General features: G+C 36.1%; 1 protein-coding gene across 15 annotated transcripts in view; it reads right to left on the reverse strand.

Moving 5' to 3' along the window:
* The window catches only part of NFIB (nuclear factor I B), a 458039-nt gene that overhangs the window by 18101 nt on the left and 426603 nt on the right, over positions 1–13335 (reverse strand). For 6 of the 15 annotated variants that reach the window (XM_043567244.1, XM_043567246.1, XM_043567247.1 and 3 more), the window contains 2 exons: positions 12954–13036; positions 2933–3021 (listed from right to left, as the gene is read on the reverse strand). The exons of 2 other annotated variants lie outside the window; for them this stretch is intronic. In XM_043567244.1, the coding sequence (XP_043423179.1) occupies positions 2933–3021; positions 12954–13036 (172 nt within the window). Of the gene's footprint in view, positions 1–2932; positions 3022–12953; positions 13037–13335 lie in introns of those variants that run through there. 7 more of the 15 variants (XM_043567251.1, XM_043567250.1, XM_043567253.1 and 4 more) reach the window with 2 other exon arrangements.

Below are 13335 nucleotides of genomic sequence, written 5' to 3' on the forward strand. Positions count from 1 at the left end.
GGGAATGTTTATACATGGGGTTGGGGGCAGGACAAGGAGGGAGGAGGATAGGGGAAATCTTCCAGCTTGGATTACACGTGCAGGGCTCTCGGGCTCTCGCCTCACTGCCATTTTCAGTCGTGCAAAAGGAGCTGCCTTTGACATGGAAACACCTCCAGGGGAGGATTCATGTAAAGCAGAAAAGGAGGCCACTGTGGAGGAGTGGTGGGGCCAAGAAAGTAATGGCGACAAACAACAATCACAACAAAATAAAACAAAGCAAAGGCCAAACACAAAGCAAAACCCAAACCCTTCTTTGCTTTGTCCTTTTCTAGTATAGAGTCTCCAGGGATCGCCTTGTGTTAAAACCAAAAATCAACAGCCACAGCAAAAATAACCTGATATTTTCTTTATGCCATTATGACAAAGGCAAATTATTTAATTCTCTGGTTGAACTGCTCTACATTCCTCAAATATTTTCTATTTAATCAGATCATTTTAAAGTTGTAGCAGTGCCTCGATGAGTTTAGATGTCTGTCATCCCCTTAAAAGTAGTAGTAATATTGCAGAAGTTTCTGATTTCCTTTTTCGATATCCTTTCTAAAAAATTGTTTTCATAAATGACCACAGAGTACAAACTATAAACCATGAATGAATTAAGAACGTGTTGTGCCACAGACATGGCTTATCTGTATTATCAAATATGGACTCTACTTAAGCCTATTTAAACAAGAAGAAACTACAACAGAGCAAAGCAAATTGCTGTCTTATTTGGGTATATTTATTGTAAACTGTATAATACTTAGATTCTAAGAACTGCGAGCACCTGAATCAGTCACACAGCCTTTGGGACAGCGTACCACAGAGATTCAATAAACACCTGTTGAATGTACGAACGTGATGCCTGCCATTATCAATTATGGGCCTTCTGAATCACGATAAAAAGGGAACAAGCCGAAAGCTACCTTTTTAAGGCTCTTTGAAGGATTAAAGCCAGTCTATATATCATTATCAATTAACCAAAAAAATAATACTATCTTTGAGGGGGGAAGAAAAAAATCTTAACAAAATGAATTCTAAATTTCTTTCTGACTTCTTATAACTTGAAGCTGATTACCACACCAATTTTGCAACAAGAAGGGGTTCTGTAACATGAACAATGGTCTCCTAAGCTGGGTTTAGTCATCGTATTAATCCACTCTGATACATAGGGTGATTCATTGTCCACTCACCTTTTCCTTTTCTGGGATGTCAATTTTTGATTCAAAACATTACTAGGAACCCGGTGCAGTTATATGTCAAATAACCAATAACTGATACCTTTATTTGGCTTTCATGTACTTTATAAAGGTACTATCTTATTTTAGATAAGTAAATGTCAATCAGTAATCATAGATTTAGAGGTTCCCGCAGGTATAGCCACATTTAAAAACATGAGTACACTCCATCTGACTTGCAATTCTTATAAATACGGTAACATTTGCACACAGACCTGGTTTTTATGTTCACTGACATGGAGAACATGGACTATGAGAAAGTTATTTAATAAAATTAAATCCAAACACGGTGTTATCAAATCCGATTAAATTAATTTAAAACCAATTAAGACTATTTAAATAAGACATTTTCACGGGATTTAATTCATATTCTTTTTAAGACTATTGAAACAATATGTTCTCCTTGTGCTTAATTTCTTTTTTATAAGTATATATTGTATTTTTTTTTCCAAATGGAGGGATTATATAAGCTTCTTGGGGGAAAAAAATGAAAATATGTAAAAATGAATACCTTCTAAAGTGGATGTATACCAATCTTTAAGAAGAGGAAAAGTCCTATCGTATTCGTTTTAGGAAATGCATTAATAAAAACTCATGAAGTTTTAAAAGCTGAATCCAACTAGCTGTCTCGGTTTTCACCAGAGGAAAGGTGGACATTCTGTTAATTCCATTCTTTCAGATTCTCCTTTTCAGCAGCTTCTGTCACGTGAAATGGAGTCCGGCAGTCCACTTACAGCTGATTTTTGAGTATGTACTTTTACGATACAGCATCAGACTCATAGCAGTGTTGGAAAATTATGTTGGCTCTGCATTTGGTGAACTCCTTATGGGATTCCCTCACGCTCTTCTAGGAATTTTCATCTCTTATTGCACATGATTATACCATGAATTTTAATTATTTAATTTGCCAATTTGACACAATTCGTTCTTTATTAACATAATACATAAGAAGCTGACTCGGCACTACCTTCCAAAACCAATACACGAGATAGTATCAAAACTAGTTTTGAAGATGAAACTAGTTTTAGGATCATTTCCTCAGCCAACCAAACAAATTCAGTTCTCAACGATTCACATCAATGAACAGAGGTTAAAAACTTCATTTAAACCAAATTCCTTCTTTAGCTGTTGATTTCAACAATCGTCTGACTCCAACATTAACGAACGCCGCTGATAACAGTGAAGTCGACTAATTTGGAAATTTTCTTCTAGCTTTTCCCCTCCAACAGGGGAATAACTGAATAGTAAAATGGTTTAAAGTTAGCAGTCGAGGAAAGAGCTGAAATGAGAAGAACCCATAATGTGAAAAACCCAATGCTTTATTAGACCTCAAATAGCTGAGAAATCTTCCCTAAAACTATGATTTCATTTTTTTTAGGTCCTGAAATGTGAAGTGTCAAATCTTCTCCCCGCCCCCTCCCCAAATTATAAATTGTTGAAAACATTTGACAGCAGTTGGAAATTCCAATGATCAGCGAGCAGATGCTATAGTCCCAAATTAATTTGAAGTTGCATTGACAAAAGAAATACAGGAGGACAGCAGGGAAAGAGCGGTGGGATAGCCCAGACAACTACATGTTTAACATATATTTTCTGTAAAGCTGGTTAAAAACAAACACTATAGCTCATGTAACTTTTAGGTGTAAGTGTAGGGTTGGAAATAATTAAAATGTTACCTTTGCCAAGTAATTCCCAATGTATCCTCACTGGTACTGGGGTATAAATGCCTGCCGTTTTGATTCATGGTCCAGTCACAAATCCTCAGCTGTCAATTGAAACCTAGCAGTCAGATATGGATCGAGCAGTTCTACAGTTTTTAGTATTTAAATGAATACATGCAAACCAGTACTGTACATGGCATTAACCTTACTTTCCCAAGAGGCAGCTTAAAGGAAAACAAAAACAAAAACAAAAACAAAAGCAAAAGAAAACCTTACTCTGCAAAGCAAAATTCCTAGACACTCTTTTTAGAAAACTCTACTGCAATAGGCCACTCTATTAATTAAAGCATACAAGAGAAACGATGCTTAGAACATAACAATTAGCCATTATTAGAGTACAAATTGAGCTGAAATAAAAGCAAACGTTAATATTCAATAGAGAGATATATTTTAGGAAGAAAACAAAAAAAAAGCTTTTTTTATGCAACATACCAAATAATCCGCACTGAGTAAAATAATCAATAACTTTAAGCATGCAGTTTGCAAAACACAGAAGACATGCAGTTTAGAGGAGTAAAGGTCCCACCTTATACATTCTCCCTAGCTTATGTTTAGAAGCATCAAGGTATTCCCTTCTAGATGTTTCCTAATTTTGCTGCAGTCAAAGTGGCACTGTTTAGAAGGAGTTGATGAGGATTTCTACTTTGATTTTAAACTCAGAGTAATGGCATTTAAAATACTTTACCACATCTGAATAGAGCCAGGAATGCACTGAGTACAAGCTGAAACAAATTCTTCCCAGATCTTGGAATCATCAGCTCTGCCCTTCGGAAGAGGGTTCGAGTAACCCTATCCAGCTCTGTTTGGTTCACAGCTGCCCTACGGTGCTAGCAGATTTATTGAAAAGATATATTGCTTATTTGTATGCCTATGAAAGTAAACTTATCTGGCTTTGGCCGGGGGGGAAACCCCACTAGAAAATCACGGTTTTTATCGTTAGATAGCCTTGCTGTGAATTAACTGCATCTTGCATTGAAAAGATGTCTTATTCAGAGCAACCCACTGCACCTTGTTTGCTGTGTTTCAGTGAGGATTTCTACAAGGTGATGATTGCAGCCAAAGTGCCTTTAAACTCCTGATAAATTATTGTAATCCTTTCTGATAATGCTATGGCTTAAAAAAAATGGCTATGAAGAGCCTTTACTGTTCCTGTTGGACCAATGAGTGTCTACACATTGTGAGCAATAGTGATTCTGGAGTTTTAGAATAATCGTTTTGCACCCTTTTCTACAGATCTATGAGTCTCCAAATATACCATCTAAAATTTCCAAAACACATGTTTTCATTATATTGATATTTTAGGTGAAAGCAATTTTATAAAGAACTGAAAAAACTCCCTTAAGATAAGTAGGTAGGTAGGTAGGTTGGTCGGTAGGTAGGTTGGTCGGTAGATAGATGGCCAGGTAAACAGATTGATAGGATGTGCGGATTCTTCTCACAATGTACTCATAAAGGAGCCATAAACCAGTAAAGAAATTAAATTAGAATGAAAAATATTCTTAAAATGGACCATAATACTTGCATAATAGAGAAAATGTATGCTTGATTAGTCTTAAAACCAAACAGATAACAAACTTTATGGCAAGATTTTTTTTTAAGTGCTCAACATGAATCATCTAATCAGAAATGCAGTGTGATGGGGCAATCTGTTTTTTTTTACAGTAACAGTAAGCCTATTGTCTCTTTCAAAATGCATTTTCTTAAAGCAGTACTATGAAAAAGATCTAAAAACAGCTAAAAAAAAAAAAAACCCTTGACTTTGTGTCAAGATTACCTTAGGGACCACTTATTGATTCTACTCTAGTCAGTGAAATTCCTAGTTTTTAGTCAATTAAACATTCTCAAGAATGGAGGAGTATATTCAGGCAGAGCTCATGATAATTCTGCTAACTTCAGGTGAGTTTCTGTGGGGCTGGCAGCTTAGATTGCAGAACTCTTCAGAAAAAGATGCTTTTATGACGCTAGGAGAACCTAAATATTACTCACTGATTAACTGACTTGTCTCACAAACAATGACAGGAACACTGTGTCTCTTTGGAAGGATGTGTTTGTAAACTGCTTACTTTTTTGTTGTTCGTGTTGCTAATGTTTTGTTTATTTGTTTGTTTACCATCCTAACAAATGTCAAGTGGGCTATCTTTGGCCACATTTGTATCACTTAAAATCAATGTATTTGGGGGCTTTTCTTTCCTAAGAGTAGTCCCAAAGGGGTTAAACCTGACCATAGCTATTTACTTTCATCCATACGTAAGATAAATTCAATAGGGTTAATTTCTTTTCAAAACAGAAAATATGATGAAATACATACAAAACAATCACTAGACATAGGAATTAGCAATAATTTAGATGCCAAAAAAATTGGCAGGGTATTAATTAGTATTAAATTAATTTCCTCTCGGTTACTGAGAACGAAAAATATAAATTAGATTTATTTAGTTCTTTAGATTGTGGGGTAGCATTATCAACATTTCCAAAAATTTCTGAGGAGACCTGTTTATACACGCTTATGTGTTATAAATTACTTAAAGCAGGTCACTTAAGCAAGACCCTCACTCTTTATGTTTTTTTAATTTATTAATTAACCTTCTTTTGCATAAAGCGTCTTTGAATTAATGAACTTCCTGACGAAGTGAAATTTTAATTTTAAAGGTGATGGTGTGGCAGGGGAAACAACTGAATAATTAAACTAGGAATCACTCTTCTCTCTTATTCCTAAGAAGATCAATTACTAAGACTCTTTGTTTGAGGAAGATAGTTCTGACTCAGCAAATTTTGAATAGAATCTCGGGGGTAAAAAGTTAACACTAGGTGTATTACGCTTCTTTTGGGGGCATGTTAAATGTTCTTAGTATAAGTCACTATTCCCAACAGCAAAAACTCGTTACATTATGTTCTAAGTAAATTTAAAATAACAGGTGATAGTGTTATTTGAGGTTGGGGTGATGATTCCTCAATTTCTGTCATGTGAAAGAGTCACTGTTATATAATGTAGCTATCACTTCTCTTTAAATTAAATTTGAAGACTTTAATTTCAAGTAGGACATAGGCTTCAATAACACTGTAATGGTTTTTCCAAGTATTTTCGTCAAAAAAAAAAAAAAAAAAAGGAAATTACTTGTTTCCTCCAATAGTAATCAAATAGAAAACACTAGGTACAGATTAGTTCAAATATTTAGTCTGTAAGAGTTGTGTGTTTGAATGGAGGTGGAGAGCAGTTCCTATTTTTGTAACATTATAGTCTTTAACAGACCTGAGCATATGCATATCCTTATAGAAATGCACACTCCCATAAATAATTTTAATCCTTTAATTTTATGCATCTATCAATATGAAATTAGACTGTCTAGAAAACTGAGGTAAAATTTACATTAAAACAATTATGCCCAGAATTCCAAGAGCAAGCAGAAGGTGACGTAAGGAAGTAAGACTGTCCTCCAGGAAAGCTATGAGTAAAGGGTTACCTACGTAACAAGTAAGGAAGAAGTGAAGGTCAAGTTTTCCTGCCTATGTTCTTAGAATGGCATTCTATCAAGACTCTGGAATGAGAACCTTGTTCCTTGCCTACAAGGATGGGTTCAAGCAGTTTCCCTCAAAAATCTACATAAGAAAAAAAAGAACACCTAAGAGGTGGGTCATTATCCTTTCCTACGCTGTACCCACATTAGTCATAGGTAGCTGACAGCTATAAAGAATCAATATTGCTTGTGATTTCAGAGTTAAGATTTTGTTTATTCAAATGAGGGCCCTCCATTGTTATTAACAGGGGCTTTTGTTAAATGCTTAGCAATTAGCTTTGGGAACAAAAGAAAGAAGGTAAGCAAAACGTTCTATTTTGCTAGACTCAGCAAACAGGCCGATGTACTAACAGTCCCTCATGATGACAACAGCTCTCAGTTGAACCAATAAACCATTAAACTGTAAACAGAATAATCAACACAGGCAAATTTACCTTCTCACTTTTTTTTTTTTTTTAAGTTCACAGTGACCCTCAAGGGAATATCTTGAAAGGTGTGTTTTACGTTCTTAGGGGTTTTTTGTTTTGTTTTGTTTTTGTTTTCATTTCTACAGATAGCCTCAAGGAAACAGATTTTGGGGGGTAAAGGTGCTTTTGAGGGGATGCTTAAAAGATAAACAATCCAATGTTCAAACTGTCCTCTAACTCTCAGATTAGTAGAGTTTTATTTTATTGCTTTTATTAATTACTCACCATGGAGCAAATAAAATGGCCTCTAAATGAACAAGCAGAACGTTCAGAATAAAATTGTTATATGTAAAACATATAACACATTTAAAAAAAGAGAGAGAGATTCAAGATCATCCTGGTACCTTAAAGTTACTTCTAATGTCAATTTCTGGAACCCATGCTTCTTGATATTTAATTTAGCTAGCGCAGTAGAATTACATTAAATGGGTATGCATAGCCCATGAACTACATAAACACAACTGACCATGAATCCTAAGTATTAGCAAATGAAGAGGTTTTTTTTTTCTTCACACGGAGACTAGTTTAACTTGTAAAATGTAAGGTTTCAAGGGAACTCCGAGATTGTGAAGTTCAACCCCTTCATTTTCCTTTCCAAGATAAAGATACAGGACAGTCAAGTTTATGGACTCGTCCAAGATCAGACATGCCCTGTTTGTGTCAACACTAAAACCAAACCTCCGGACTCCTAACCCCTGGTTCTCACCAAAGATACTGATTGGCTTACCACTGTTCTTTTCCTACCCTATGCTTCATGTGCCCCCCCACCCCACCAAGAATATTTAAGGCTAAAATGGCTATAATTATAACCTTCAGAATCTCCTCTACTTCCTTGATTCAACTTGGATCTTTTAAAGTAAATATTTTCAGAGGACAAGATAATTTTTCCCTTGTGATTTTGTTGATCGACATGTAAGGCTACGGTAAACATAATTTTATTTTTACATTAATTAGTTTATCTAGAATGTGATAAATACTGAAAGTGAGTGAATAAATAAATGAAGGCATGATAAAGCAGACCACGGGAGGTTTTTTTTTTAAAGCATAAGAACTAGCCAAAAGGCTAAACATTTGCATAGCCGTTATTTTGACTGAAACTTCCTTTAAATGTGTTTCCTTTCCAGCTAGCATATGTGAAGAGTGACCTCTTATCCATTTACATACCTACCCAGAAGTCATGTGATAGGGTTTTACGTCAAGCTGTCAATTATGATAACAGACACAATAAGAACAGCCACAAGTGTTGATAGCCTACTTCCTGACTTTATTGAAAAGTTTGTTGATAGTCTGCTAGTGTCCTTTCAATTGCTTGCCTTTAATAAAAGACTACCTTTCCAGTGGTCTCAAGGTACCTAGCTTTGGCTTTGCCATTTGCCAGGACAAACGTTGCAAAGAAATTTCAATTAATATCTTAATTAAAAAAAAAAAAATTCCTACAGAGGCAATTTCTTAGGAAGGCCATTTGGTGCCACGGAAATTTTCAGCGTAAGGAAAAGCACTTCCAAGTTCCAGTTTCAAAATTATACCAGGGAAAGTGTCGAAAATATTTTGATAGAAGGTAGCCCAGTGATTGCAATGGAAATGATAGCATTAAGTGGTCATGCAAGAGATGTAACATGCTGAAGCTCAGGCACCGAGAAAACCCATGCAGTTGTGCACATAACACAGGGACCTGAGCTGATCAGGCCATTCATTCATGAGCTCTAATGATAAGGAGTGTACATATAATCAGGAGATTGTAATTTTGAGACTATGAAAATAAGTCTTACATCTTATAAACTAGAGCTTGTGTGACGTTGTCGTCTCCCTTTCGGAAGGCAAAAGTGACCTCCCACTTATGGCATCAAAAACCTCAAATCTGCACCAAAGGTTCATATGCTTTTCAATACCTGGTTCGATTAGTAACCTTTTATTTCTGAACAAGAAGCTTCTTAGCTACAAACTTTTATTTCCCACTTGCAGTGAGATTTTTTTTATATGTTGTACTAACGTGTAACAGTGAAGGTTCATATTTTTATTATAACCTTGCACTCAAATACAATGGTGAAAATCAAGTTGACTAGACCCTCTTTTATCACGCAACTTCCAATAAGAGCAAAGAAAGAAGGCCTACAATTTTAACAAATTCATCATGACGTTGACCAGATAAGGTATTGGTGCTAATTCGAGCAAGCCGTCTCCTGTTCGCCACTCATACTAAAATTGTTAGCGTGGATTATAAAATAATTTCTGGGAAGTCCAACGCTCTGCCATGTAGTTCCCATTCTCTCAGCTACAAAACTTGGGACATGTGGGTCCCCTCGCTGCCTATCACAGGGAACGTGCACAGTGTGTTCGCAGTAGGAGGAAGAAACACTGCATTTTACTAAGCTTCTGTGAAGTTAAGTCAGCGTGGAGATCCTTGACACTTCTGAAAAAGGTCCAAATCGTAAAAAGACATTTCTCAGGAAAGACCAAAGAGTTCAGTTTGCCAAAGCAGGACCCGGGGGTTCCTCAAGCCACCACACCATCTTCCCATAGAAAAGTGAAAGAAAAATGAAGCTCCAGTTGATGTCTGCTTTTAAGACCTCCCCAAGCCAACAGTGAACGCAGGAACGAAGCCAATCATCCCAAAGACAGTCTAGTTCCAGACCCTGAACAACGCGACACACAGGATTATGTTAGGAGATAAAGGAAAAATTCAAGTCCTGATCAGCTGGCATGAGCTGATGATTATAATTAGAGGATTGTTTGTCAGGGCAAATGATCAACTCGTTTACGTGAATCTTTTTGAAATAGTCTTCATGATTACGGATTATTTTTTGGATTCAAATGAGATATCATATTTACAATGATAGGTGAAATTCTCGTGTCAGGAAAAAAAACACGAGTATTTCAAGGCAGTTAGCAACCGACATTAATCAGTAATAACCATTTTAAGGAGCACTGAGATATAGTATTACTAACAACAGCTGTATGTGTACCAAGTTAATGGGTACAAAAGTATATGCTGTTATGCTTCTAGTATTCAGATTTGCCAATATGGGTGTATTACTCTTACCAGTGGAATATTGGGTTAATTTTAATATTTGCCATCTCAATTTAAGAATGCCAGTATCCCTGTGTGTTTGAAATGACCATATTGAAAGGTCTCCTTTATTGTCATTTTGTGGAAAGATTATTTACAAGATAGTCAAAATTCTTCAACAATCTTAAATTTATTGTTAACCCTAATTTATGTGGGCTATATTAAAGTTCTTTTCTGAGAAAAAAATAGCATTGCACAATGCACATCAATACTTTTCATAACCTAAAAGGATAAATCTTTATAAAGAGGCCGCCAATAAACTGAAGAATGTACCTGGTGACAATATTTATTCTTAAGGGGTCATGTATATTAAAGGCTATGGGGAATGTTTAAAAGAACTCTCCCAGACTAAATCCATTGCCTTTCTAATTTTGAATTTCTCCTAGCTAATATAAAATGATTGATTACCTTTATTTCATGTACCCCTTGATTTTCCTTTTCATTCATCATGGAGTGCTTTAAACCAAATGCATTTAGAACCTGCTGCTACAAGAGTGGTCTCTTTTAAATCTTTGTAAAGTAATGAAAGGACACAGTAAATCAATCTCATTTCTGCTGTAGGAAAGCATAACCTTTACTCTACTGAAGTCATTTAAAGTATTTCTGTCCCTCTGTTCCTGGATAGTAAGCCTAAAACTTCGTCTCGGTGATTCTTTCAAAATTTAAAAAGCAGAAAAGTAGTAATCTCTTAACTGGAACCTTACTTTAGTAATATTCGTGGACAGTATGAGATGCACATACATTCATTTTCCGCATGCCTCAAAACTGTAGCTCATTGTAAATTTGCCATATTGGGCTTCTTCGTGTCAAAAAGTAGCACTCTTTCATCATCTACAGGACAAATTATCCGTCTGCATGGTAAATGCAGACTCTAACTAGAATTGAACATTTCATTTTTAGCTCTGACCCTTCTATAGTTTTTTTTTTTCTTCCGAGGATCTATCCACATCGTACGTTCCATAAATACCAACCGCATTTGACCAAACAAATCATATTTCTATTGTAAGAGGTCTTCACTTGACATTGCCCACTTAAATAAGAAATGGTGGTCTTTAATAACAAAAGTTGGTAGTTCTGGAACTCGCATATATGTATTTTCAATTAAAATGTGCCCAGATCTCCATCTCCATTAAGACTCATACCTTCCCGATGCCTGCCAAGTGTTCTCGATTCATCCTCGGATATGCGAAAGACAAAGTAAATTTTACATGATGGACTTTTGTGATCATAATTACCTGAGCCTCTAAAGTTAGTCATCTGTGGTAAATAAAAGAAATTAAAGCTGCCACAGGTTAGCACAGCGGGATGGGAAGATTGCTTCTAAATACGTGGAATTGGATATAGTCTAAATGTGTTTGGGGCTAAAGGAGGCATGTTTCTATGAATTAAAAATTAACTGGAAAGTAGAGATGTGTCATAAAGAATAATGCAAATCCCGTGATGAAGATATTTCTGAAAATATGTGGAATGATTTTGAAAAGAACAAGTTTCTAAACCTATAAATCCTACATGTTTTTTTTAATAAACACAGTGAACATACACATTTGTCAAATAGAACCATATTATAGTAATTATAACACATTTCATATTATAGCAATTTTAGAGGTGAAAAAAAGCAACATTCCAGAGAATTATGTTGAAAAGCCAATGGCTGGCAAAACCACTAATTATTATTTGGTATTTTCATAACTGTGTACAGATGTTTTCAGTTAGTTCTCACTCTTTTGTTTGGTTTTGCTTTTTAAAAATCTGGCGCGATGTCAAGTATCTTGAGTAAGCTATCATCTTTATGATTTTCTCTGAACTCCGCAGGTGGTGACCTTTGATATATGTGGTCTGCTACCTTGGTCCACAACTGGGCAGGACTTGGGAATTTCGCGTGAAGCACAGCTAAGAGAGAGCACAAGCTAGGTGGGCACGTCCGGAACATAAGGAAGCAGGCAAGAGGCCCTGGTGAGGCTTACTACCTACTTAACGACACAGACAAATGCACCTACAACCTATGAACGAAGAGCAGGTAAGCTTACGCCAGCTCCTTCTTATTCACGATAGCCTATTTTTCCCTACTTAATATTTTGCACACTGTTAATTTCAAACTGCTCTGCTATCAGAACTTGAGAGCAGCGAACATATGCATCATAAAATATATCTAAATTCCAAAGTGTTTAGAGTTATTTCTGTCGTCCTGTAACTAGAATCATGGGATTTCTGTATTGGTATGTTCCGTGCCTTTGACTGTGGCTAATTTGTTTAGAAGCCACCATTAATCCTGGCTGTATATTTTCACAGTTTGGGTAAACACTTCATTTGCATTAAATTTACAGCATTAATGAGATGTGAAATTTAAAATGCTACTTGAAACATAAATGATGTAAGAAAGCAGAACAACAAAAAAGTGTTTTATCACATCTGAAATCAGTAAGCCAATTTAAGCCTATTAAAATAGGAATGATGTGTCACCCGAGGTTTTAGCTTCATAACTCATCCTCTTGGACTAAAAGTCCAAAATGAGGAGTAAAACATCTGGAAACTATGAAAGAGCTCAAAAACACAAATTGTGTCCTGCTCCTACTCTAATGGGCTTTTAAATCAGTTTTCAATTTTTGTCTTTGGAAGCTATAGGCTAGTAAGTTCTCAACAGCCAATAAGACTGGGAAAAATCCCCTGGCCGAGACCCTGGTTACTCATGGATGTTATCGATCTAGGCCACAGAGGTGGAAAAAGTCTTGAGCCAATTTGAGAAACCCTGTTTAGAGAGGCAAGAAACAAAGGATAAATGAGAAAATATTCTGGAAAATGAAATGATCAGTTTCTTTCCCAGAAGCCCCCGGGAGCCCCGTTCTGAGTCCAGATCTGAGAGGCAGCATGGAGAGAGCACCAATGCGGAAGCGTGGCTACACCATCACACCTGGGTGAAACTTGCCCACCTGTTGCTGATGTAGGAAGGATGGGTCTCTTGGGCTTAGTCCCACATATCGATTGGCTTGAGATGTGCCTGAGGCTGTGTAGGCTGATTAAGGAAGAACAAAAACAAAGATAAAAATTGTGAACTATCAGAATGAACACCCTGTCCATGTAAAAGAAACCCAGAGAGGCGGGATTTGCAACCAAAAAAATAAAATAAAATAAAATAAAATAAAATAAAATAAAAGTCTCGCTATTTTTCTATTCTTTTGTCTGAGTGAACACCAAGTGATACATAAAAGAAAGGGCAGTTGACCTCAAATCAGTTCGTTTTTCCCCCTCCCCAGAAATCTATCCAGTAAACCACATCTGACCTTTGGCGGTGGGTGTCTCACACTAACGTGC

The sequence above is a fragment of the Prionailurus bengalensis genome, chromosome D4, assembly GCF_016509475.1.
Source record: "Prionailurus bengalensis isolate Pbe53 chromosome D4, Fcat_Pben_1.1_paternal_pri, whole genome shotgun sequence".
NCBI classification, from domain to species: Eukaryota; Metazoa; Chordata; class Mammalia; order Carnivora; family Felidae; genus Prionailurus; species Prionailurus bengalensis.